Source organism: Phocoena sinus, chromosome 16 (genome assembly GCF_008692025.1).
Source record: "Phocoena sinus isolate mPhoSin1 chromosome 16, mPhoSin1.pri, whole genome shotgun sequence".
Classification (NCBI taxonomy): Eukaryota; Metazoa; Chordata; class Mammalia; order Artiodactyla; family Phocoenidae; genus Phocoena; species Phocoena sinus.
This window is the reverse complement of record NC_045778.1, coordinates 70,857,709-70,883,145: the sequence shown is the minus strand read 5'-3', so window position 1 is coordinate 70,883,145 and position 25,437 is coordinate 70,857,709. Positions and strand designations below refer to the sequence as shown.

General features: G+C 43.3%; 1 protein-coding gene across 2 annotated transcripts in view; it reads left to right on the top strand.

Moving 5' to 3' along the window:
• The window catches only part of GFRA1 (GDNF family receptor alpha 1), a 203,541-nt gene that overhangs the window by 40,693 nt on the left and 137,411 nt on the right, over positions 1 to 25,437 (top strand). Inside the window, exon 4 of one of the 2 annotated variants that reach the window (XM_032608606.1) lies at positions 15,121 to 15,135. The exons of the other annotated variant lie outside the window; for it this stretch is intronic. Coding sequence (XP_032464497.1) covers positions 15,121 to 15,135 — 15 coding nt within the window. The remainder of the gene's footprint in view (positions 1 to 15,120; positions 15,136 to 25,437) is intronic. 2 annotated transcript variants of the gene reach the window in all.

Genomic DNA, 25,437 nt, shown 5'->3' with positions numbered 1-25,437 from the left:
GCCAAACCGAGCATCTTCATCTCTAGATCAAGGGACCAATTGGCAGAGGGCAGCAAACAAGAAACCTTTTGTGCCTCCATAATTGTAGAGCAGCGGGCATTTTATAACTGCTGAGTGGACTTCAAAGTTAATTACCATTTAGAAGTCTGCATAAGATAATCTTCCAAAACACTGGGGGTCAGGAAAGTTTCAGTGATTTATTTATATTTAAAAACCTAAACTGGCGTTACCCAAGAGAAATAGAATGTGAGCTACAGAAGTAACTTGAAATTTCCTAGTACCATATTCCAAAAAATCAAAAAGCACAGGTGAAATTAATTGTAACATTTACTCTCACCCAGTTTATCCAAAATACCATTTCAGCATGTGATTCAACGTAAACAATTATTGAGCTGTTCTACTTTTTTCACTGACCAAGTTCTTGAAACTCAGTGTCCCTTTTACACTTTTAATTCAGACTCACCACGTTTAAATGCTCAGTAGCCACGCGTGGCTAGGTGTAGACTGAAGCACCGGGTGGTGACACCTTTAGAAGAGGGGATGCTGTCTTTCATCTGTGCACAGCTTTCTCCGTGCCCAGTGTGGTACCCAGTACCCGAGCATGGTTCTTTAGATGTGGTCATAGGATGAAGAGCTGGATGCAGGTACAAGATTGGCTTGTCCCACTATGGCCCAGAGAAGTGGAGGTTGACGCCGCCAGTCGTTAGAAATGTAGTCAACAACCCAGGACTCTTTTTTTCCCCCAAAAATCAGTTTTATTGAGATATAATTCACATACCATACAAGTCAGTCACTTAAAGTGTACAGTTCAGTGGTTTTTAGTATATTCACAGGGTTGTTCATCCATCAGACAATCAATTTTAGAATGTTTTCATTATCCTGAAAAAAACCCTGCACCCCTTAGCTGTCATTACCCTCACCCCCTCTTTCCTTGTAGCCCTAGGCAACCATTTATTTTCTGTCTCTAGATTTGCCTATCCTGGACATTTCATATAAATGAAACCATGTAATATGTGGTCCCTCATGACTGGCGTATTTCACTTAGCATACTGTTTTCAAGATTCATCCTTATTGTAGCATGCATTAGTACCTCATTTCTTTGTATTGCTGAATAATATCCCATTATATGGATATACCACATTTAAAAAAAATGTTTACCAGTTGACGACCGTTTGGATTGTTTCCACTTTTTTGGCTATCATGACTAATGCTGCTATGAACATTCGTGTGCCAGTTTTTTGTGGATGTATGTATTCCTTTTGGGGGGTTAAATACCTGGGAGTGGGATGGCCAGATCATATGGTAAACTCTCTATTTAGCCATTTGAGGACCTGCCAGACTGTTTTCCAAAATGGCTACACCATTTTACATTCCCACCAGCAGTGTTCCAGGTTCCCCAGATCTTTGCCAACAGATATTATCTTTTTGCATATAGCCATCCTCGTGGTGCGAAGTGGTACCTCACTGTGGTTTTGATTTGCATCTCCCTGGTGCCTAATGATGTTGAGCATCTTTCCATGTGCTTTTTGGCCATTTATGTATCTTCTCTGGAGAAATGTCTATTCAGATTCTTTGCCCATTTTTTAATTGGGTTGTCTTTTTATTTTTCAGTTGTAATACTTCTTTATATAGTCTAGGTACAAGTGTCTTATCAGATACATGATTTGCAATTATTTTCTTTAATTCTGTGGGTTTTTTCACTTTCTTGATGGTGCTCTTTGTGGCACAAAAGTTTTTAATTTTGAAGATTATCTGTTTATCTGTGTTTTTTTTGTTGTTGCTTATGCTTTTGATGTCATATTTAAGAAACTATTGCCTAATCCAAAGTCACAAAGATTTATGCCTGTGTTTCCTTTTAAGGTAGTTTTACCTCTTTGATCTGTTTTGAGTTGATTTTTGCATATGGTATGAGATAAGGTTCCAATTTAATTATTTGCATGTAGATATCTAGTTGTTCCAGCACTATTAGTTGAAAAGATTATTTTCCTCCCATTGAATTGTCTTGTCAAACTTCAGTTGATCATAAATGTAAGGGTTCATTTTATGGACTCTCAATTCTATTCCATCGATCTATGTGCCTAAACTTTATAACCATACCACAGTTTCTTGATTATTGTAGCTTTGTAGTAAGTTTTGAAGTTGGGAAATATGAGTCTTCCAACTTTGTCCTTCTTTTACAAGATTATTTTGGCTATTCAAGATCCCTTATGATTTCATGTGAATTTTAGGATCAGCTTGCCAATTTCTGCAAAGAAATCTGGAATTTTGATAGGATTTGTTGAATCTGTATATCAGTTTGGGGAGTATTGCCTATTTTTTTTTTTTTAACCATAGATTAATTTGCCTGTTCTAGAATTTCATATTAGTGAAACCACACAGTATGTACTTTTACGTAATGCCTCTTCCTCTCAGCATAATATTAATGACATTCATTCATGTTGTGTATTGTTACTATTTCTGTTCCTTTATATTGTTGAGCAGTGTTCTATTTGATGAATATATTGTACTTATGGTTGTTTATCCATTCTTCTGTTGTTGGACATCTGGGCTATTTCTGTTATGAAGAAGATTTACATACAAGTTGTTTTTGAGGAATTTGTTTTCATTTCTCTAGAGTGAATACTTAGGAGCAGAATTTCAGGATCATGGTGTAGATGTATTTTTAGTTTTATAAGAAATTGCTAGACCTATTCCCAAAGTAGTGCAATTCTACTTCAACCCTAGCAGTGAATGAGAGTTTTAGCTGCTATTTACCTTCACCAACATTTGGTGTTGTGGGTCTGTTTAAGTTTAGCCATCCTGTTGAATGTATAGTGATATATTATTGTGGTTTTAATTTGCATTTTCTTTATGACGAATGATGTTGGACACTTTTTTAATGTGCTTATTGGTCGCTTATATATCTTCCTTTGTGAAGTACCTGTTCAGATATTTTCCCCGTTTAAATATTGGGTTGTTTGTCTTTCTGTTAGTGAGTTGAAGGAGTTCTTTACATATTCTGGATACCAGGCCTTTGTTAGATGTAGATTTTGTGAATATTTTCTCCCCAAAATATCTTATTGATTCATTTTCCTAATGATGTTCTTTATTGAGCAGAGTTTTTAATTTCAAAGTTTAACTTATTTTTTTTATTTTATTGTTATTGTTTTCAGTATATGGTCTAAGAAATTTACCTATTCCAAAGTCACTAGAGTATTTTGTTATTTTTTTCTAGAAACGTTATAGTTTTAGCATTTATCTACAGGTGTATGACCTATCATGAATTTTTTGTGTATGGTGTGAAGTAGGGGTCTAAATTTTTTTTTTCTCTGTATGGATGTTCCAGTACCATTTGTTGAAGAGACTTGCCTTTCCCCATTGGATTGCATTGACTCCTTTGTCAAAAATCAGATGATTGTAAAACTGAAGTTCTGTTTCCAGACTTTCTGTTCTGCTCCATTGATCTACTTGTCTGTCCTAATGCCAGCAACACCCTATCTTGATTATTATAGCTTTATAATAAGTTGTGAAGTCAAGGGGTGTCAGTCCTCTGACTTTGCTCTTCTTTTTAAAGATGTTTTTGGCTATTCTAGATTCTTATGTTTCCTATAAATTTTAGAATTGGCTTATCATTTCCCACAAGAAGTCTGGTAGAATTACTCTTGGGATTATGTTGAATCTATAGATCAGTTTGGGGAGAATCAGTTTCTTAATAATATTGAGTCTTCCAGATTGTGAATACTGGCATGTTTTCTGACTCATTTACCCTGCTGCTTCTTTTTCTCTCATTTCCACCTTTTGAGTCCTAAGGGGAGTGGTGGCAAGGAAGTGCCCTACAGTCAGGTTGCCTGTGGGATCTTTGGAAAATTAACCTGACTGGTAAAATGGGGATGAGAATGATAGTTACTTCATAGAGTTCTGGGGAGCATGATGTGAAATGTTTAAGAAAAGCCTTTAGGAGTGAGGGCGCTGTAGATATTGGCCTTGTTTAGGACTGCCCTTCAGTATCTAGCATAGATTGTACCTGGTCCTTGAACACTGCTCAGAGTCCCAACCCTGAAATGTCTCTTTTCCTCAGTGTGTTGTTTTCCTCCCTGTGTAGAATCTAGTGCCTTTTCCTTGAGTGTGTCTGACTCTCCTTATCACTGTAAGCTCTTTGACTGTAGAGTCTGAATTTCAGCTTCTCTTGGGTCCATTAATTGCTCATTATAGTGTGTCAGCTCCAGTGGACACTAAAAAAGTATCAAGAATTTTAAGTTTATTTTTTCTTAGTGTGATCCCATCCACTGTCTTACTTTTTCCTTGAAGAAATAGTTAAGGCAGGCTTTATTCTCAATTACAGATGAGGAAACTGAGGCTCCCCATGAGAGGCTAAGCCACTAGCCATAACCAGTTAGGGACAGAGCTAGAACTAGAACCCGGCTCTCTGGACTTGAAGAATAATAGCTATGATGTTTTACTATATTATATATTATTTATGTATTATATTATATATTCTGTTGTATATGTGTACATTTTATTATGTTACATATGCATATTATATATTATGTGCATATTATATATGTAATATATAGTATGTATATACAGTATACTATATACCTTTTTTATATATATATGAAAATTTCTTAAGCTCTGTGAGATGCTGGAATCCCTTTTTTCAGGGCAAGCTAGCTGCACAAATCCTTCATGAAAATGACATTGACATTTCATGACCGTGTTGAGCCAGTGAATAATATCATACAGGTTTAAAAGTATCTTAAACCACCAAATGAACTTCCCCTTCTGTTTTTGAAAAGGGGTATGATCAGTGGGGTATGATCTCTGGTAACCACATTTACTGCCTGCTGACTCTTCTTCACAAGAATGAACATTTACAACTACAGAGGTTGTTTGTAAGGTGTCCTCAGCATTCTCCCTTCCCTGCCCCTCTGAAATGCCTGGCTTCACTGTAGCAGAGCCCAGTCCCGCGTGAGGTCCTACCATGCACAGCCGTGACTGATGTGGAACGATGGAAGGAGAGGAGCTGTGTTAGCTGCTGAGCCTGTGAGTGGGTGACTTTAAAAAATGTACTGTCTTCCAGAAGAAAGGCTTGTACTCTGACAAATTCATGATGTATCTATAGTTCCCCTTTAATTACTTGCTCCCAGCTACCTCTGGAAAATACTAGCACTTATGTGTTCTAGAGTGTGGGGTAATGCTTTTAGGGTTTAATGTTTGTTCACGTGATAAACATTGATCTTGCTTCCCAAGAACACATATGACTAGGAGAGAATGGCTGCTTCTGTGCTAGAGATGTTTTCTCATCTTCCCCGCAGCTGCATTACTCCACACCGGAGGCTGGTGGGCATGGGGAGTAGACTTTGTGATATTTTACTGGAGTCTGATGTTTTTGGCTTTAGAATCCATGCAAATACATTTTATTCATCACAACAAGCGTAGTGGCCAGGGTGTCAAAGAATTTCATTGATCTTAATGATATCCTGAAACTTAATTTCTCCCGTCTCTGTCCAAATTACCTGCTTCCGTTAAGTACCTTACATGTGTCAGACACTGTGTCAAGTCTTTAGGCGCTTGATATCCTTTAATCCTCACAACAGCCTCTGTCACTCCCACTGTTTCATATGGAGATGCTGAGACTTAGAGAGGGCATCTGACTTTGTCAGTGGCAGAGCCAGGATCAAAATGCAAGCACTCTGACTCCAGAGCCTGCATGTGTATTGCCTGCACTGAGTTACCCATCACCCTGGTTCTTTCCTTCCCCCCACCTCTCACACCCTCCTTTCCATGAATTCCAGTAGGATGACAGCTGGATCAGGGGCAGCTGCACAGATCTTTGTAGCTCAGCCATGTGTCCTTGTATTGTTCTCCTTTTCCTGACCCTCTTCTTGGAATTCTCATCTTTTTATCCAGCTCTATATCCTTTCCCCATGCTCTACCTTACCTTAGCGGTTGCCATAAACCTACTGAGGTAGTTGCATTTTTTTAAAAAAGAGAATTTGTAAGGTTTTTAAAAAGTAAAGGCACATCTAGGTGTTTTCTGCAATTGGACTCCGAATTCACAGGTAATGAAGGTTGGAGTTCTAGATTTATAGGGATTATGATATTAAAAATGTCATGGGCACGGCTCAAGTTAACTCTCCGGGGGGTTTTGGAAAGAATGTGTATGTTTGCTTATTCATCCTTCCACACACCTACCAACTGGGCATTCATTGAAAGACAGTGTGTGTAGTGGTTAAGAGTTTGGATTGAGAGGATTAAGGAAGTGTCTGTAATACACTTAAAATAGTGCCTGATGTATGGTGTTAGTTATCCTTAATGTTAAAATGTGCCTGCTGTGCTCTGATATTCTGCCCTGGACTTTGGGACTACAATGGACAGAATATCCCTGGAATCATAGTACTTTCAGCTTAGTTGGAGAGAGAGAGAGAGAAAATTACAAGTGTGTATCCGTGCACCAAGGAGACATACAGGTGAGGTGCAGGTGTATAGCAGAGGTTCCTAATGAAAGGTCCTGGTTGTGTTCATTAAAGAACTTTAGAGCTGGAAAGAACTGCAGAGATTTTCTAGTCACACCTTCTTTGGAACCTAGAGAACTTCAATGACTTGTCCCCATTTATACAGGGGATTTACAGAAGAGCCAGGACAGAACCTGTACCTCCTGAAACTGAGGTCAGGCCGATGAGTATCACATGGCCAAACCTCCTCCTTGAAGACTTGGGCCAATTTGCTGAAACATATTTACTCCCAAATCATTCTCATCAGCAATGCTTGATGTTGGGGGCAGCTTCTCCGAACTCAGACTTTAATTATCTCTGGCTCCCGGGAGATTTCCTGACGGTAATTTGTGCCAAACCATCAGAATAATGATGATGGCCATTGTTTTATGTTTAAAGTTGTCCATACCGGTAATGATCACCTGGAAAACAGAGATTTATTCTGCTGGACATTTGTAAATATCTAGTTTGAATTTAGGAGACTGGGTAACCAATCCAGCTAAAACTAGGATCTCACAGATCTGCCCGACGAATACATATATGATAAAACTAATCAGTTGACTTGGAAATGGAGACGAAAGAGCGTCTTTCGGAAAGTATATGTTAGGCAGGAGTGGGGGGTTGGTTAGAAACTGATTCAAGGAACTATATAACCTTAAAGCTTTCAGAGGGTTTATAATTTATCTGTAATGGGAAAAATACTTTACCATCGAGATAATATCTTGGGATAAATTTGAAATAACCAGCTGTAATATGGATGTTTGTGGATGTATGTGAATTGTAGGGAATGAGTTCTTTTTCTGTGAATGTAATTTAACGTGGATGAGATGACAAATAAGCTACATGCAATAAAGCCCGTTTGATATATATAATGTGTGTAATTTTAAACTTAAAACCATCATCTTTAAGAACTGTAACGGACCTTGGAGATCATCTGGTGCAAACTACTTTGCAGATGGGGGAACCAAATCCCAGAGGCGATGAGTGGCTTTGCCTATAGTGTGGACTAGAATCCAGGTATTGAGATGATTGAGTTTGGAGACTTTTTAGAACGTAAGACTTGATACCCACAGGCTCACTTTTAGTATTTTTACCCATAGTGGTTTTATAGCATGGCTAATCACAGTTAACTGATTTCTTCTGGAAGATGAACGAATTCTTCAGCCCTTGGTATATGAGGATGCTGAATAAAAGTATTTCCTATGACTTCTAATGAATGCTCAATTAAAGAAGTTCAGGGAAATTAGAACAATACTGTTTGTCAACGTCTTCTTTAGTTTGAGCTGTTAATGCGGCTTCTTATGATTTCTCAGTTAGCTGATTTAAAAGAATTCAGAGAAAGTCATGTATGCTGTTCTTTTCAAAGAAAAGCACTGGTTGCTAGAGGAATTGAGCTTAATATAGTTTCATATCATAGAGGTTTTAATAATGCAGTCTGAAGTATTTGTACATGAATTCATTAAGCCCAGATTAGTCTTATTATAATTACTCAAAAAGTAATTCAATTTAAGAGAAAACATTTTAAATGGATATAAAATACCCTGTTAGCTGGGAAGCCATACTGTTCTACTTTATCAGCTCCATAAAGTACTAGCAGATGTGAACATAACTTTCACAGTACACAGAATGCAGTCATAAAAAGTATTATTCCTAAATCTATTTCTTTATGTTCTTTCAGTAGTTAAGAGCATTGTTCTTCTGTGCTAGGAATGAGATATACTCTGGACAGAATGTCATAAAAATCTTAGGGACTTACTAGCTCATGGGCTTTGCACTGCCTTCCCAAGTCCCTGTCGGCTGCTGGGCCACAAGCACAGGGCCTCAGATGGATGTTGGTCGTACATTCTCTGGAAAATGGAGCAGGAAGAGACTTCGGGGCTTTAAAAAATTTTTTCTTACTCACAAATAAGAGACATTTACAGAGCGCCATGTGCCTTCAGAGGAACAACAATGACACACAAGGTATCGGTCTTCATTTCTAACACGGTAAAAGGTGAGGGGAGGCCAGGAGCAAGGAAAACTTTCCCTGGCCTGCATCCAAAACGGGACAGAGAAGAAAAAGGAGAGAGAGATACAGACCCACATTAAAGAGCGGTGGTATTTGGCACGGAGGGCTGGAGGCGGGGAGTGAAGCCTTCCGGTTGGTGCGGGCTGCGTGCAGTTGGAGCTGCCTGGGTGTGCCTGGGGGAGGCAGGAGGGGCGGGGAGATGAGGCACGCGGCTGCCTGAGCTGCCTGAGCTGTCTGGCTTTGGAGACACAGAAAACTAATCACAGCCCCCGTACGGTGCCATTGAAGCCAAGCATGGGCTCTGGAGGAGCCCTTGACTCTGGCCGTGCTCCAAGAGAGCACAGACCTGCGCTCGGACAGGAAGGGGTTCCACTTAAGTGGTTTGTTGGGCTCAGACTTTCACTAATTTACTTAATGGAGCAGCAGAACCCTTTCCTCAGGCAAATTCTTCGTAGCACCCCACAGTACTGAGCAGAGTGGTTCTCAGTTCCGCTGCTCCGTGCAGTCCCTCCCTCTTGTGAACCCTGGGTCTCCACTCATCACACCCCAGGGCAGGGATGGGTGAGCCCCTTATGTGGTGGCCTTGAGAAATAACGACAGGTCCAGAGGAGACAGGCAGTGTCAGAGAGGTGAGTGGTGCCCAGAATGAAGGCTGGGCTCTGGGTTTCTGGAACATCTGGGTACTAATCACAACCCCTTAGATCTTTGGTGTTTGGAGATAAGATGTCATTGGACCTCTGATTTTAAAGATTAAAAATAATTCATTCATCAAATAATATTTGATAATTGCTTTAGAGTTTCTTAATGGCATGTAGCTACACGACAACAAGAAGGAATCAGGGCTTCCCTGGTGGCGCAGTGGTTGAGAGTCTGCCTGCCGATTCAGGGGACACAGGTTCATGCCCCGGTCCGGGAGGATCCCACATGCTGCGGAGCGGCTGGGCCCGTGAGCCATGGCTGCTGAGCCTGTGCTCCACAACGGGAGAGGCCACAACAGTGAGAGGCCCGCGTACCGCAAAAAAAAGAAGGAATCAAAACAATCGTTTAATTTTAATGGATTTTCCTCTTATGATATCTTACAGTCCTATACAAGTCACAATTGGCGATATTTTCAAATAGTAGGCAGTCGATAAATATTTGTTGACTAATAATGCTACAATTATAGAAGTTTTTCTGAATACTAGTTACTGTGCAGTCTTATATGCTTTACCTCATTTAATCTCCATAGCAATTTATGAGACCGCACAAAAATTAATTATTCTTATTATCTGTGTGTTGCTGATGAGAAAAGCAAGGCTTGGGGAGGTTAAGTAATTTGCCTAAGATCACACAGCAGGAAATGGGACCAGCTCTGACGTCAGGACCTGAGCTCTTTGCTACCCTATTCTATTGCTTATTGTTATAATAACATTAACTTTCACTTGTTGAGCATGTAGCATAAACCAGTTACATGTGCTAGCTGCTTTACAGGTATGCTCTAGATTCTCCTTATGAATTTTGAAAGAAGTTTTATGATTCTCATTTTATAAATGTAGAAACTGAGACTCAAAGAGGCTAAATAGTTGCCCAAGATGGCTGTCCAGTGGACTAGCAAGAATTTGAACCTGGTGTTATGTGAGCCCAACGTCCATGTGCTTCACACTGATTAAGTGATCTAACTTGACCCTCATGATATTCCTGTGGCAGGGTAAGAGCTTATCTGTATCATCCCATTTTTATAGATGAGAACATAGGCTACAAGAAGTTTCACCTCGAGTTTCCACCTGGTGAGGGGCTAGGACCCAATCTCAGGTCCTGGGATCCAGCGGCCACAGTCATGTGGTGACCCGGCACTGGACTGTATTTGGGAGAGAAGGAATGAACCCTGCCCTCCCTGGGAAGCCCACCTGCCATTTTTGGACCTAGACTTCCTCAGTTTGAAGCAGAACTACCCTGGAGTACTGGGGAGGCTTTGGTGGGCCCCACTTTTCAACCTTGAAAAGAAATAATTCACTTGATTTACAGAGATGTGCAGAAGTATACAGACTGAATTCTAGAAATCCTCATAGCCATGCGTAGAGCTTGCCGGTTTTTGAAATTTGGTGAGGGGCAGCTCAACTGATCTTCAGTTGACTTTGGTTAATGGTGAACTTGACCCCATTCGAGGAAGCAGCGTTCATTCCAGCTGCTCCCTACATCCTTTCTCTTGTCCCTGGTTAGTTGGGTCCCAGTGACATTTACAGTGCTTTACTGTAACGGCACTTGTACTTGAAAGAGAATTTTCTTTCTGTAGCTCAAACCACAGGAGGACTCGCAAGACAGCTATCTCCCCAGGTGAGACTTCTTAAATGGGAGTTAAGTGCATGCATTTTCAAGAAACTAAACTCCCCTCATATATAATTTAACCTAGAAAAGGAAGCAAAATTGAGAGAGCAGTATGATTACATTGTTTGAGGACTAGTAACTTTACCTCCCCCAGTCTTATGGAAGTCATGCATGCTTTCACTGTTCGGCATATCTTTAATGCTGTGGGGTGTGGGCTAGATGTGATATTGTAATAATAGTGAGGGTTTCTCTAACCGTAGTTACGAGCTGTGGATTGAAATAGTAAATTATTCCTAGCAGACTGAGTGGGCAATAAGACTGCCATCCAGTTCTCCTCATAAAACAAAGCAATAGATAAATAAAGAAGAGCCAACCCACTTAACCCACGTGGCTCTGTGCATTGCTAATTATTAACCCAGGCACAAGAGACGGGTTCACCCAGAGTGTGGTTAAATCATTTTTAATAGAGGTAAACACTAGCCATGTGGATGAGTAGCACTCAAGAAAGTTTTTAATCAGCAACATTTAGGAATCACCCAGCCTAATTGCCATAACTTATTAATAATAATAAATAATCTAGTCTCTTTATGGCTCCTGTCTCTGGAGGACTCAGTGCATTAATGATCTCTGGAGTGTGAAGCTCTCAGTAGCTCTGGAGGAGGTGGGCAAATATCCTTGATGCTCGTTCCTAACAGTAGAAATTGGACATTGAGGCTAAGAAAGGCAAATCTGAGTTCTTTCTTTCTTATTTTCTTCTCCCCACATCTGATGGGGATGAAGATGCCCTTTCATCTATATATAGGACCAGAATGGCTCCAGGGGGTGCGTGTGGGGCTGGAGAACAGGCTTTCTTTGTTTATTTGAATGACTGGGGTTGAGGTTTTTTCCCTTGGGAAGTGAGTGTGAGTGGAGCTTTGTCTGAAGGAGTTCATTTCCTCCACACAAGTGTCCCTGGTGTCCTTTGGACTCAACCTGACTGAGGCTTGGCTGGGCGCTGGCAACTCCCAACTCCTTACTTCTGTGATTTCTGATTTCTGGGAGAGCAGAGAAGACGTTGCTGAGTCTTATTCTCAGAGTGATTCTCCTTAGCCCTGGATGGGGGGACGGGGAAATGTTTGTGTGAATCATCTAACTTAACCTTCCCAACACCGTGGTATTAAGTATCTCCAGGTCAGTTCAAGTTCAGAGATTATAAGTGATTGACTCCCAAATAATTCTTAGTGGTTGGTTAGACCGGAAGGAGATGATTGCGCTCAAACTTGACGCCATTTGATTTTTATAAGTGACTAGTCCCTGTGGGTTGGGAGCTGGGGGTCGTGGCTGTGTACACCAGAATAGAAGATGATGAGAGTATTTCTATGGCTAATGTCCTCTGAGGTCTACAGTTCGGGGCGGGGTGGGGGGTAAAACAGCACAGAATCTGCCTTCTTCTCGCTTATTTTCCATTCTTCTGTCCATGAATCATTTGAGCGCGAGCCTGGATGGCTGTTTCAGTGTGGAAAAGTGAAATTTTAAAGAAGGTACCCAAGCAGTTATAATTCAGAGCAAAGAGCTAAATAATGCTGAGAATGGAATGATTTATGCCATAGACTACAAAAGACATAAATTTAGAGTGTAAATTACAAGATAACTCGTGCCAAATTGTTGTAATATTTATATTAGTGTTTATTAACATTTACATTTGAATAAAAAGGTGCAAAATGTAAGTGAAGCTGAAAAGGGGTTTTTAAAAAATCTAAAAGAGCTTATATGAAAATCACGAGAGTTTTCTGGAATAGAAGATATGAATAGTACTCTATGCAGATTTGTCTGCTAAACCATGATAGATGCAGTGGAATTGGAAGGAATAAGGTATCTTATTCCTGAATCCCTGCCTGAATTTCTTCCCTCCCTGACCACTGATACTTTCCAGTGACTCAAATCAGTACTGAGTTTCAAAGGAAGTGCACCCTGTCAAAAGCCATGGAGAGGAGGTTGAGGTTTCTGGATGGATGTCAAGACTAGATCCGTATTTGAAAGACTAATCTCATTTAAATGATGTTTTCAATGTTGGAAATTTTTGTCTGTATTCATTAGAGGAGAATGATAAATCTCTAATTTGTACTTTGCTAATAATAAGGATGAGCTTTTGTGCTTCATTAAGGTTAAATGAATCTCATGTAGTCCCGGCTCAGCCTTTAACAGACGCCATGTGTGACCTGGGGAAAAATCTCTTACTTCTCTGGGACTCAGTTTCCTCGTCCATAAAATGAGGGAGTTGGACCAAATGGGTGTTGAGACAGACTAGCCCCTCTGTCCTTCCCTCCCTGGGAGTTGTGAGCCTGCATCTGTCTTATCTGTCCCACAGCCATCGGCCTGGGTATGCCCTGGGGAGCATGTGTATTGCACGTGAATGATACCCCTCACGGGGATCACGTGTGCACCAGTGGAATGAAAACTGCTCTCACTGGTGTTCTTTCCTTGCAGTCTGTTTAACCCACCAGGTACATGTTTCATCCACACCATTTGTGACCCCTTGGCTCTTTGTGACCTTGTAGGAACTGATGTTTTAGCTGAAGACTGACAGCAAATTTAGATGTTGATGATATAATTCTCATTTAGTTTTTAAGACGCAGATGAGTTTTAATTCAGATTATGAATGTGAGGCATGTTCATACATGCACATACATGGGTTCAGGATACATGTTCCATGTCTGATTTCTTCACTCAAAAATAATAAAAAACTTTAACCATTTTCAGTGGTTGAACCATAATCCATTGTATGGAATGTATTATTTTTGGTTTGATTCTCTGTAGACAAACAAATAGGCAATCTGTGTTGTTTGTCCATTATACACAATGCTGTAATGAACATCTTTGTAGACTTTAAGTACTTGAAGACCTTTAGGTATTTCATTAAATGAAATTCCTAGCAGTGGTATTGTTAGGGTAAGGACGTATATTTAACATTGCCATACATACTGTCAAACTATCTTGTAGAAGTTTTATGCCTATTTACAACCCCAAGAGCAGGGCAGGAACTGGCTCACATCTGGGTGGTGCTGTCTGTATTCTTGCCAGTGCTATCTTCCATCTTTAAGTTACTGAATGAGAAAGTAGGAGGAGATAAGAATACTTTTGGGGTGATTGAAAGTCAGTAGAAGCAGGGTGAGCCTGATGTCAAAAAGTACCTTGCATATGCACATATGTTCACCAAAAGATACGGACAAAGTATCACAATTCCTAATTGCTCAACACTGCAAACAATCCAAATATCCGTCCACGTTAAGATGGAGAAATAAATTATGATAAAATCATGTGGTGGAATACGATCCAGCAGTGAGCATGAATGACCTACTGCATGCTACAGCACGGATGACTCCCATAATCACTGTGGAGCAAAGAAGGCAGACAGAACAAATTCAGTCCATTTATATAAAGCTCAGAAACAGGCAGAACAAATGTGAAGTGTTGTAAGTCATGCTAGCGGTTCCCCTCGGCAGGTGTTGGCCACTGCTTATTCGTTTATGCTTTTCGCTAATATGCATGTTTCCTGGTGCCAGACCTAGTGCTTGGCATATGGTAGCTTCTCAAATATTTATTGAAAAAGATGAATTACTGTTTTTTCACCTTTTAACAGATTTTGACCTAGGATTTAATATGAAGACATAGTGTTAATTAGTTGTGAGTTAAAATTTGGAGAATTCATACATATGTGCTTATTATGATTTAAATATGGAACTTTATTCATAGGCCCTTCCTCTGTTTATCCTGTTGTGTGCCTTTGTTGTTATTTATAAACCAGCCAGGCAGCTTAGTAGGGAGTAAGATGATGGTTTTGGGAATCAGACGGACTTGAGTTCAATCCTGAGCTTATTCCCCTGTGACCTTGGATGAGTTACTTAACCTTCCAGAAACTCAGTTTCCCTATCTATAAAGTGAGGATAATATTACAACTTGCTTGATAGCACTCTTGTGAAAATAATAATATTAACATGAATAATAACTGGCAACTTTTGTATGTTTACTATGTCCCGGGCACCGATCTAAACCTTTAAAACATGGGACATCATTTGTTTAATCTTTCCAGTACAAATCTATTTGTGGTTTAGGGAACTGTAAGCCACAGAGTTAGTAAGCATGCAGCCAGAATTTAAACCCAGGCAGCTCCCTTCCAGAGCTCAAGCTCTTAACCACTGCCTCTGAGTGGAGGAAATATTGTACCAGGAGTGTTTAGCATAGTCAGTGTATGTTAGCTATGATGAGTATCACTGTCATTTTCAACATTATTATTAACTTTATTTTTCTCGCTTCTCTCTCCCTCTCTCCGCCTCTGTTTTTCCTTCCTCCTGGCAGATGTTTTCCAGCAAGGTAAGCCCACTGTCTCCTGCCTGCTTTTCCATTGGTTGTGCTCTTTTGGGAGAGTATCATCTGTGTGCAGAGGGTTATGGGGCTTTACATTCTTCTGTGGACGTATCATGGGAGCTTTAGGAGGTACCGTGAGGATGATAGTCTGAGGTGGCCTGAAGTGCCATCAGCATTCCCGGGCCTCCACTGTCCAGCCTCTGCTTCTTCCTCTGGACCTTGCTTGGGGGAAGGGTCGGGGCTGGACAGTTGGGGCAGAGCCACTGGTGAGGGGCTCATGGCTGGGCGCCTCTCCAAGGGCAGGGCTGCTGTGGGCTTGTGAGAGTGGTGGGAGCTCGTGTCTCTGGAGGGGATTGGGTGGAGGCCCCTGTCCCTCGGGGCTCCTGCATCAAGGCCAGCTGCAGCTTGGTCAGGGCCCCATAGGCCACCTCCACCTGGGGCTTTCTTTGTCAAGCAAAAGTGTCGCTGACCTGGAGGTGTGGCCCAGACCATGGCTGGCTGGTCGCTTTCTGCTCTTCAACCCAGGGACGCCTCACAACCCCTCCAGTTGGTCCAGTGACTGAGAAGAGCCTGGCGAGGGTGTGCACTGTCTTATGTGTTTTGCCAGCCACGTTCGCACGTGTGGGGGAGCTGGAGAGGGAAAGTGTAACCTAGACTGTGTCTTCCAGTGCGTGTTTTAGTCCCCACTCGGGATACACAGCCACTGTGCTCTGGGAGACTCACAGGCATGGTCTTATTGAACCTGCTAGATACACATTCACGGGCAACTGCCTCTTTCCCTTTCTTTATGGCAGCCTGAAACCACCAGGAGAAAGTGGCCGGACCTGCCTGTTTATATTCAAGTTGGGAAATACGTTTGTCGCCCACGTCCGCCACATCTTTCTTGAATCCCAGGCTGGCTTAGAATAAAAGAGACCGGTTTAAAAATACATCCAGGCATCCCATAGATAGCTTCCAAAGAAATCTTAACAGGCTGGATATTTTCACAACGATTGTTTCATCCTAAACATGCAGCGTGTTATGGAGAAAGTCGGTCTGCTCTCTCTGATAGAAGCGCAGTTGTGGGTAACAATGAGGGGACTTGTGTTGTCTTTTAAGAGTCTGGAGTCATAGACCTACTTTTATACATAATTCATAAATCCCAACAAGCCGTAAGTAATAAGTTCCATTTGGCTAGAGACGAAGCCATGAGCAAAATTGAGAAGGTGCCGTGACTGTGGGTGTAACGCACGTGCTGCTGTCAGGGCACTGGCTGCAGTGCGTTTTCTCCCTTGACAGATTGGGAGTTCAGTGGGATGCTCTGGGAGGACAATTTTTTTCAATGAACTAGAGAGCAAGCACCCCTACCCCCAACACTGAATTGCATTTCTCCTTTTGAGACGTAAAATGCTCGAGTTAGGAAAGTCTTGCTGGAGCACGTGTGCCGAGGCCCCTGGACGAGGGGGAGAGAAAAGGTTGGTATCAAATCTGGCTTTTCTACCCACAACCGTGAGCGTTCACGGTTGTTGTAGTCGGTATGAAAAACGGCTTATCAGACTGCTTATGTCAAGTTTGCCTCCTTTTTAATCAGTCATGCCATTCGATTGATGGGATTTGCCTGTCAGGAAAAATGATATGCAGAGCAAAAGTTATAATCATCTGCAAATCACAGACTATCGAGACTTAATAGCATCTTCCAGAGACGGAAGCTGCTAGCTACGTGTGGCCCTGTGAGATGGCGGGCAGCAGCTCCCTCATAAGATATTACTAGGATTTCAGATGGGGAGAACTGAACTTGCTTTCGTGAATTATTTACACGGCTCTGGCCTTGCAGGACCATTTTGTACGGAGAGAGACATTCTCTAAAATGATGGCAAAGAACCGCCAGCTGGTACCCGCTCCTTACCTTTCTTTGCTTCTGACCATTCTGCCTGTGAAATGAATGCTCAGTAAAGTGTGACAGTAAAAATGTGCCAGTGCAGACGTAGAGAAGGGACTTGAGGACACGGGGAGCGGGAAGGGGAAGCTGGCATCAAGTGAGAGAGTGGCATGGACATATATACACTACCAAATGTAAAACAGATAGCTAGTGGGAAGCAGCCGCATAGCACAGGGAGATCAGCTCGGTGCTTTGCGACCTAGACGGGTGGGATAAGGAGGGTGGGTGGGAGACGCAAGAGGGAGGGGATATGGGGATATACATACGCGTATAGCTGATTCACTTTGTTATACAGCAGAAACTAACACAACACTGTAAAGCAATTATGCTCCAATAAAGATGTTAAAAAAAAAATGTGCCAGTGACAGTAACATCAGACCAAAACAAAGGTGTTGCGTCTTACAGACAGAATCTGAAACACGACTGCACAGCATCTTCTGGGGTTAAACTCTTGTTCCAGAATTGTGCCGTTAACTTGAAACAGAGGGGCCATGAATTGTGCTAGAAATAAACAGTAGAAAGCTGTGTGGCTTCAGATGAACGGAAGCCACAGGGTCGGTTCTGCAGCCCATCCACACAGGACAGCTCTGAGGGGCTCTGGAATGACCACGCTGTGGGCACCCAGGCCCTGCTGGCTTCGGCTTGCCCAGGGACTCACGGGCAGCCTGGGGACGCTGCTTTGTAAATGTGTACTTCTGGCGGTGAGTGACTGAGGCCTCTTTGCCCAGAGGAGTCCCTGAATGTTTGGGCTGCCGTGCACCGGGGCGGGCAGAAGAGGGAAGCAGGCTTGCAAGTTGACAACATCGGACGTTCTCAGAGGAAACCGAAGTTCTTTCCTCTGGATCGCATTATCTTTAACTTCCCTACAGATCAATCTTGTTACGGCAGGTGACGGCGCAGCAGCTAGTGCCGGGCCTTTCTCTGCTGTATCTGTGGTGTGTGCACGTGGGAGTGGATTTCTACCCTGTGCCATTTTCAAGCTCATCTAGGTTCTTTCATCTGTAAATTGCCACTTACTGTGGCTGTTAGACCACAGGGCATGAGGGCGGTCAGGGACCCGTGGGCCCACAGCCGGGCCTTCTGTATGTATGAGATCCAGGGCCACGTTTTCAAGGAGCCTTAATTGACCCACATTCTCTGTTGTCCACAGAGCTCATGAGCCATTGGATGGCTCTCAGGAATTCTGAAGAGCCACAGAATTGCTCTTCACCACGTCAAATGCAATTGGAAATGCTGTACGTGCACACGTGTCTAGAATCTCGAGCTTTAGAGCACTTCTATACCGATTATTTAATAAGTCAAGACCACAAACACAGACACACACACACAGCTCATCTGAAGTTACTGAAGCACCTTTGAATGCTCACCCATAGGCTTAGCCTTGATTCTGAAGTCGAACAGAAACCAAGAGGGTGGCTTGGAAATGAGAACACGACCTCTCAGCTGGGCATTTGAGAGCATCAGTGAGCACCGTGTAAAGGTTTCACCGTTGAGTTGATTCTCTGCTCAGTGAACTGAAGTCCCTTATAGACTCTGTGCCCAAGAGGCATAGCCTTCCCTCCTCCTCGGTGCTCACCCGGGGCTGGGATCTTGCTATTAGAGAAATGTTTCTTCCAGCTCAAGTACTTTTTGATACCTTTCAAACATAGTGTGCTCGTTTATTTTGTAACCAGTAACCGTGTGCCAGGCACTTTCTAGGCCTTGAGGATAAAGGAGTGACAGAGACGGCAAAGACGGCAAAGACCCCTGTGCTCTTGGAATTCACAGTCTAGCTTCGGGAACATTCAGTGCCAAGCATGCAAATTAATAAACAAGGCAAATTCCGAGAGGGGTACAAGCAGTGAAGAAAATATAATGGTTGGTGCGATAGAGGCTGGGAGGGCCATTTTAGATGGGGTGGCCAGAGAACGACAAGGAAGACGAGCTGTTGGAGAATCTGGGGGACCAGCTGCGGAACTTGCAAGGGAGTGGCCTGGTGGGCAGGAACACCCCAGTGTTCCAGGATCAGAAGGAAGCTGGAGTGAGAGAGGAAGTTGTATGAAATGAACGAGGAGAGGAGGGCAGGCGTGTAGTCTCAGGGTCAGAGGAAGGAAGTCAGTGGTGGGTTTTAAGCAGAAGAGTCACCTGGTCTTATTTACATTTAAAGTCGCCACACTGGCTGCTGTGAAAATGCACCAGAATGTGTGAGAAGTTAAAACCAGGACCAAGGCTGAGTGCTGAGCAGGCTCAGGCCGGGCTGAGATGGGACCCTGCCCACAGACCCTAGCTGCTCCCTTAGTGGGTCTCTGTGCCCCTGGGCAGTGGGAACGGATGGCCCCCTTCCCAGCCAGCTCCCCTCTACTGAGCGCCACACTTTCTGCATGTGTCGAGTCTTGTGCCATGACTTAAGGCTGGAAAATTATGCTCATCAAAGCCATCATTAAAATATTCCTCTGTGTGTCTTCAGATTTTAAAAAGCCACTTTTCTCCAATACATACCGAACGAAGTGTATATCATCTGTATTACATATACTGATACATCATTAATGTATATATATTGCTATACCTAGGAGATCCCAGTTTTGCTCCCAGCAGTGTTGCTGCGTTTATTGAGGAACTTGGGCCAGCTGCTTTGCCCTGTAGCCTCAGTTTTCCCATCTGTAAAATGAGAGAATTGGGGATATCCCTGACCCAACGTGGCTTTCTGCTGATGCTCTATCTTGATCAGTTTTAAGTGGATTTGAGTTAATAGAGTACAAAATGTCCCATGCTGCAGGTTTTGAGTATTATCCAGAGAACTTGGGTAAAAGCAGAGATTTCTGAGTGGCTGAGAGTTAAGATGAAAAGAAATGTGGTTTCCGAAGTGTAACCTACTCTCATGGCCATTTGGAAACATCAGTTCTTTCCCATGTGGATTAATACTGGAATTCACACTGGATAGCATTGCTTTTACTAATCTGAAGAGAACAATAAATCATAGTTTGCTTTCTGGCAGCCCAGCCCAGCCCATTAATTGTTGAGGTGGGCTTGTGGTGACAGCAACCAGTGCCACTTATAATGTGCTTGACTTAAGCTCTTTTGCTTAAGAGCTTTCAAATGTATTGGTCAAACTGCTGGGGCTGGATCTTAGGTTTCCCCAACCACTTCAGAAAACCCATCTGGGAACTTCCCTGGTGGCTCGGTGGTTGAGAATCCTCCTGCCGATGCAGGGGACATGGGTTCGAGCCCCGGTCAGGGAAGATCCCACATGCTGTGGAACAACTAAGCCCGTGCACCACAACTACTGAGCCTGTGCGCTAAACCCACGAGCCACAACTACTGAGCCCGTGTGCCGCAACTACTGAAGCCCGCACACCTAGAGCCTTGCTCTGCAACAAGAGAAGCCACCTCAACGAGGAGCCCGCGCACTGCAACAAGGAGTAGCCCCCGCTCACAGCAACTAGAGAAAGCCCGCGCGTGGCAACAAAGACCCAATGCAGACAAAAGTAACTAACTAACTAACTAAATAAATAAAAAGAAAAAGAAAAAAAGAAAACCCATCTGTTATAAAGCTCTGATCCTTTAGCCATGAATTACGGTCCCCCTGGTAACGTTACACATTATGAAATATTGTTTGCTTTATGAGTGTGGGATTTGGGTGAATAAATTAAAACTATTGTTACCACTTCCAGGGAAAAACTCCAAGTTGTCATATGATGCTAACTAGTAAATGAGAAAAATGCATGAACATTTTTTATGGTGGAAAGTGGTTGGTTCCCTGGTCACACTTTCTATATGCTAATCTTTACCGTGTATATATATCATCCCCCATTCTGTCCAGAATCAGTAGAATATCCAAGTCATGTAGGAAATGCATCCATCTTTCCAGAACAAACTGAACAACATTACCATTTCATTTCATGTTGACTCACTTTGTGTGTTTGTGGTAGGAAAATGATAGGCATATTTAAATAATCACATTCTCGGAGATGCTTTATCACATTCTGCATGGGCTGTGCAGGGTGGCCTGTTCCCTGCCAGGTGGCCTCGGGTGGGCTTTTCCTCGTAGCAGATTCAGTGTCCTCACTCCAATCCCGTGATATGAGTTTCAGGTGAAGTTTCAGAGCCTCTCCTCCCACGTACTTGAGTTTCAAAACTGCCAGATCAATAAAGGGGGAGGGGCTTCCCTGGTGGCGCAGTGGTTGAGAGTCCGCCTGCCGATGCAGGGGACACAGGTTCGTGCCCCGGTCCGGGAAGATCCCACATGCCGCGGAGCGGCTGGGCCCGTGAGCCATAGCCGCTGAACCTCCACGTCCGGAGCCTGTGCTCTGTAATGGGAAAGGCCGCGGCGGTGAGAGGCCCGGGTACTGCAAAATACATAAATAAATAAATAAAGGAGGAAAGTTTTATTGTTGAGATGGTCACTAATAAGAAGAACAGTTTTTCTTTTTTAAATTTTATTTTATAGGGGTGATGAGGATGATAATGATGCCAACATTTGTGCACCTCCTGTATTCCAGACATTGGGGCAGGCGCCTTACACACATTGTCTCATTGAATCTGCCCCCATAGTTTATGAAGTAAGTATTATAACCAATAATCCCACCGTACAGATGAGAAAACTGAGGCACAGAGTAGAATCCATCTAGTGATGTTTATATAACTCGTGAGTGGTAGAGCCTGGGTGTTTTTTTAGTTGAAAGACCTTGTTCTACAGAACAGATTTAGATTTTTGGAAAAATTGTGAAGGTAGTACAGAGAGTTCCCATATACCCCACATCCCATTTCCCCTGTTACTAACATCTTACATTAGTGTGGTTCATTTTTTACAACTAATGACCCAATATTGATCCATTATTATTAGCTACAGTCCATAGCTTACTCAGATTCCCTTAGTTTTTACCTAATGTCCTTTCCCCTTTCTGGGATCCCATCCAGGACACCACATTACATTTAGTTGCCATGTCTCCTTAGGCTCCTCTTGGCTGTGACAGTTTCTAAGACTTATCTTGTTTTTGATGACCTTGACAGTTCTGAGGAGTCCTGGTATTTTGAGTCTGTACTGTAGATGCCCCTCTCTTGGAATTTGAATGATGTTTTTCTCATGATTAGACTGAGGTTATGGGTTTTGGGGAAGATCACAGAGGTAAAGCTCCATTTGCATGACATCATATCAAAGGCATTTACTGTCAACGTGATCTATGACTATTGATGTTGATCTTTAACACTTGGCTGAAGTCGTGTTTGTCAAGTTTCTCCACTGCAAAGTTACTTTCCCCCCTCCTTTCCATACTGTACTCTTTGGAAGGAAATCTGTGCATAGCCTACTCTTAAGGAGTGCGGAGTTATGTTCCATCTCATTGAGGGGAGGGTATCTACGTAAGTTACTTTTCTGCAAAGGAGATTTGGCCCTTATCCTTCATTTATTAATTTATTCAGTCATTTATTTAGATCAATGTGGACTCATGATATTTATTCTATACCTTGGGCTATAAAGCAATACAGATTTTATTTTCTTGCCTTGTCCATCAGGAGTTCTTTCAGTGGGCTCCTTGTGTCTCTGATATATCCTTGTCAATTATTTCTTGAGCCCTTCCTCAATACTTTCTGATACTATTGTGTAAGATGCTCCAAGTTCGTCTTGTATATTTCCCACCTCTGTCCTAGATTGTCATTTCCTTAAGGAGCACTGGTTCCTTTTATTGGAGAATGATGTTAGAAACCAACATCTGGGTGCTAGGTGTGCTTGTTGCTATTGGGGTGTCATTTCTTTTAGGCCCTCTCAGCCGGCAGAGCAAGGAAAAATACTAACCCACGTATATATGCATGTCTATTTCTATATGTAACCAGTTGTATCTATATTAAGTGTGAATTCTTACTGGTGTCTGTAACTCTTACCCATTACCTCCTAGATCAGCTTAGCCTCCTCCCCTTGCTTATCTGTACTTTCGCACTCCCAAGGTGTGACACCTGAGCCAGGAGTTTGAACGCAGGTAGTCTGACTTCAGGTTTTGAAATACAATGTCTTGATTCCTATTGGAGGACTTTCTTCTACTCCCATTGGAGGGCTTTCTTCTACTCCTGGTGAAACACGGTCACAGATCCTTGACCCACACCAGGCCCAACAGAACCACCCTGGTGCAGAGGAGTGAGTTTATTAGGTACCTATCTTAGTCAGTTCTGGCTGCTATAAAATACCATAAACAGGGGGGTGGGGCGGGGTGTCAAACAGCAAACATTTATTTCTTATGGTTCTGGACCCTTCAAGTCTAAGATCAAGGTGCTGGGAGTTTCCACGTCTGCTAAGGGCTGGTTTCCTGGTCCATAGAAAGCTGTCTTTTCTCTGTGTCCTCATGAGGCAGAAGGAGGGAAAGGATCGCTCTGGGGTCCCTTTTATAAGGGTACTCATCCCACATGATGGCTCTACCCTCATGATATAATCATTTCCCGGAGGCCCTCGCCTCCTAATAGCGTCATGTTGGGGGATGTGATTTCAACATATGCATTCTGGGAGGACACAGACATCCGGTCCATCGCAGTGCTCCTCTGCCTACACATCACACCTAGGCTTGCTCTCGTGGCTGCTCAGCCAGTTCTAGCTCCAGAAGCTTCTAAGTGGGTTTGCCTTATCTCAAGCAGATTGCATAGTGCCTTGTTTCTGAGCGAAGGCATTTGTGCTTCCTCCATAGCCTGGGCAGGCTAAGGAGAAAGCAACTGGTCTATTTATAATATCCCAGCTGTTGAGTGCTTAAGCTCCCTGCACCTTCCTTAGATTGATTGCTGCTCACTGGAGTCCAAGACAGACCATCCTTTAAGTCACCGAGTTTGTCCTGGAGACAGATTATGAGGCTGTGAGTGTTTCCAGCTTAGGCAGGCGGGAGCACGAGAGGCTGAGCGTGTTTGTCTCTTTGGGCTGTCACCCACCTGCCAGTTTTCCCCAGCTTTCTCTCTCTGACACCCCTTTCCAGATGCCCAGGCTGGTACACTCTCCCCCTCCAGGCAGAGGGGATGTTCTGACTTGGAGGCATGCCTGTGACAGCGGCATTCATCAGGCCCACTGATGGGGGCACCCGTGGAGACAGGTGGTGCCCGTTTGCCCATGTCCTCTGCTACCTGTGGTGCACTTGGTCCCCTCTAGCCCAGCAGTCAGGGATGGGGGCTCTTGAACCCCATGATGTTAGGGAACTCCATTTCCATCGTCTCTGGAGCTTGGCTTGCTGGAAGCCAGAGAACATACAAACAATCCTAGCTGATTCATTCAAATTTTTTGATCTTAGCTGAAGCAATCTTTTGGGAAGCATTTTGCCAGTTGATAGAAATGTGTTCTTTATACTTGACAATAGGTTTGGCAACGCGTTCTCACAGCGATGGCTGGATGTGGACGCTCATTGACATGCTGCTTTCTTCTAGAAGACACTAGGCCAGGCCTCCTCAAGCCATGCTCACCTTAATTTCTGGCATCCCTCCCCCATCTCGTCCTGTTTATCCCCAGAAGGCTCTACCTGATTGATCCCGAGTCTTAAAAATGCTCGTCCACACCTCTGTGCCTTTGGATCAATTGATTGCTTTATTTGGAATGCTTTCTCCTCTTTTCAGCAACCCTTGTTCTGTTCTGCACCCTGGCCTCTGGGGGGTCCCCAGGTTCTGCCACCATGGTGGGTGGCCCAGGGGTGGGTGCTGTAGGTCTTCAGCCTGACGCTAATGCTTCCAATGTGTGTGTGAGAAGCAGACTCTCGTTTTCATGCGGTCCTCTGCTGTCTTGTTAGGACAGTGTGTACAGCCACTGTGATGACAGTTTACCTGGAAATGGTGGAGATCTCAGCTCCCCTCGCAGCCCCCCTCCTAGAGATGCCCCTTCTGCTCACTCTGTAAAACTCAGCCGGAGTCTCCTGTGCTGGGTGATCCTGACTCACTCCCACCCCAGCAGGTGGGGGATTCGTCCCTCCATTCTGGAGTTACCCATCGCCTCCTCCCGCCTCTGGCAGAGCTTCCCTCACATTGTCGTAATGATCTGTCTAAGTCTCCCCATCCCACTCCGGGACAGAAGGAATTGTGTCTTCTAATTTGAGCTCCTAGCACCAGATGCAGTGCTTAGCACAGAGTAGGTGCTCAATAGATGTTTGACGAATGACAGTGGAACAAAACGACAATGCTCAGAGGAACCGGTATTTTGTGTGTCGCTGGTGTGCGTGCACGCACGTGCACACACATGTACGCATGGGCACGTGTGAGCATGTACACACACTTCTTTTATGTTTGACGGTTTAGGTTCTTTTTTTTCAATTATCTAATTTATTTATTTTTGGCAGTGTGGGGTCTCTGTTGCTGCGCGCAGGCCTTCTCTAGTTGCGGTGAGCGGGGACTTCTGTTCGCTGTGGCGCTCGGGCTTCTCATTGCGGCGGCTTCTCTTGTTTCAGAGCACAGGCTCTAGG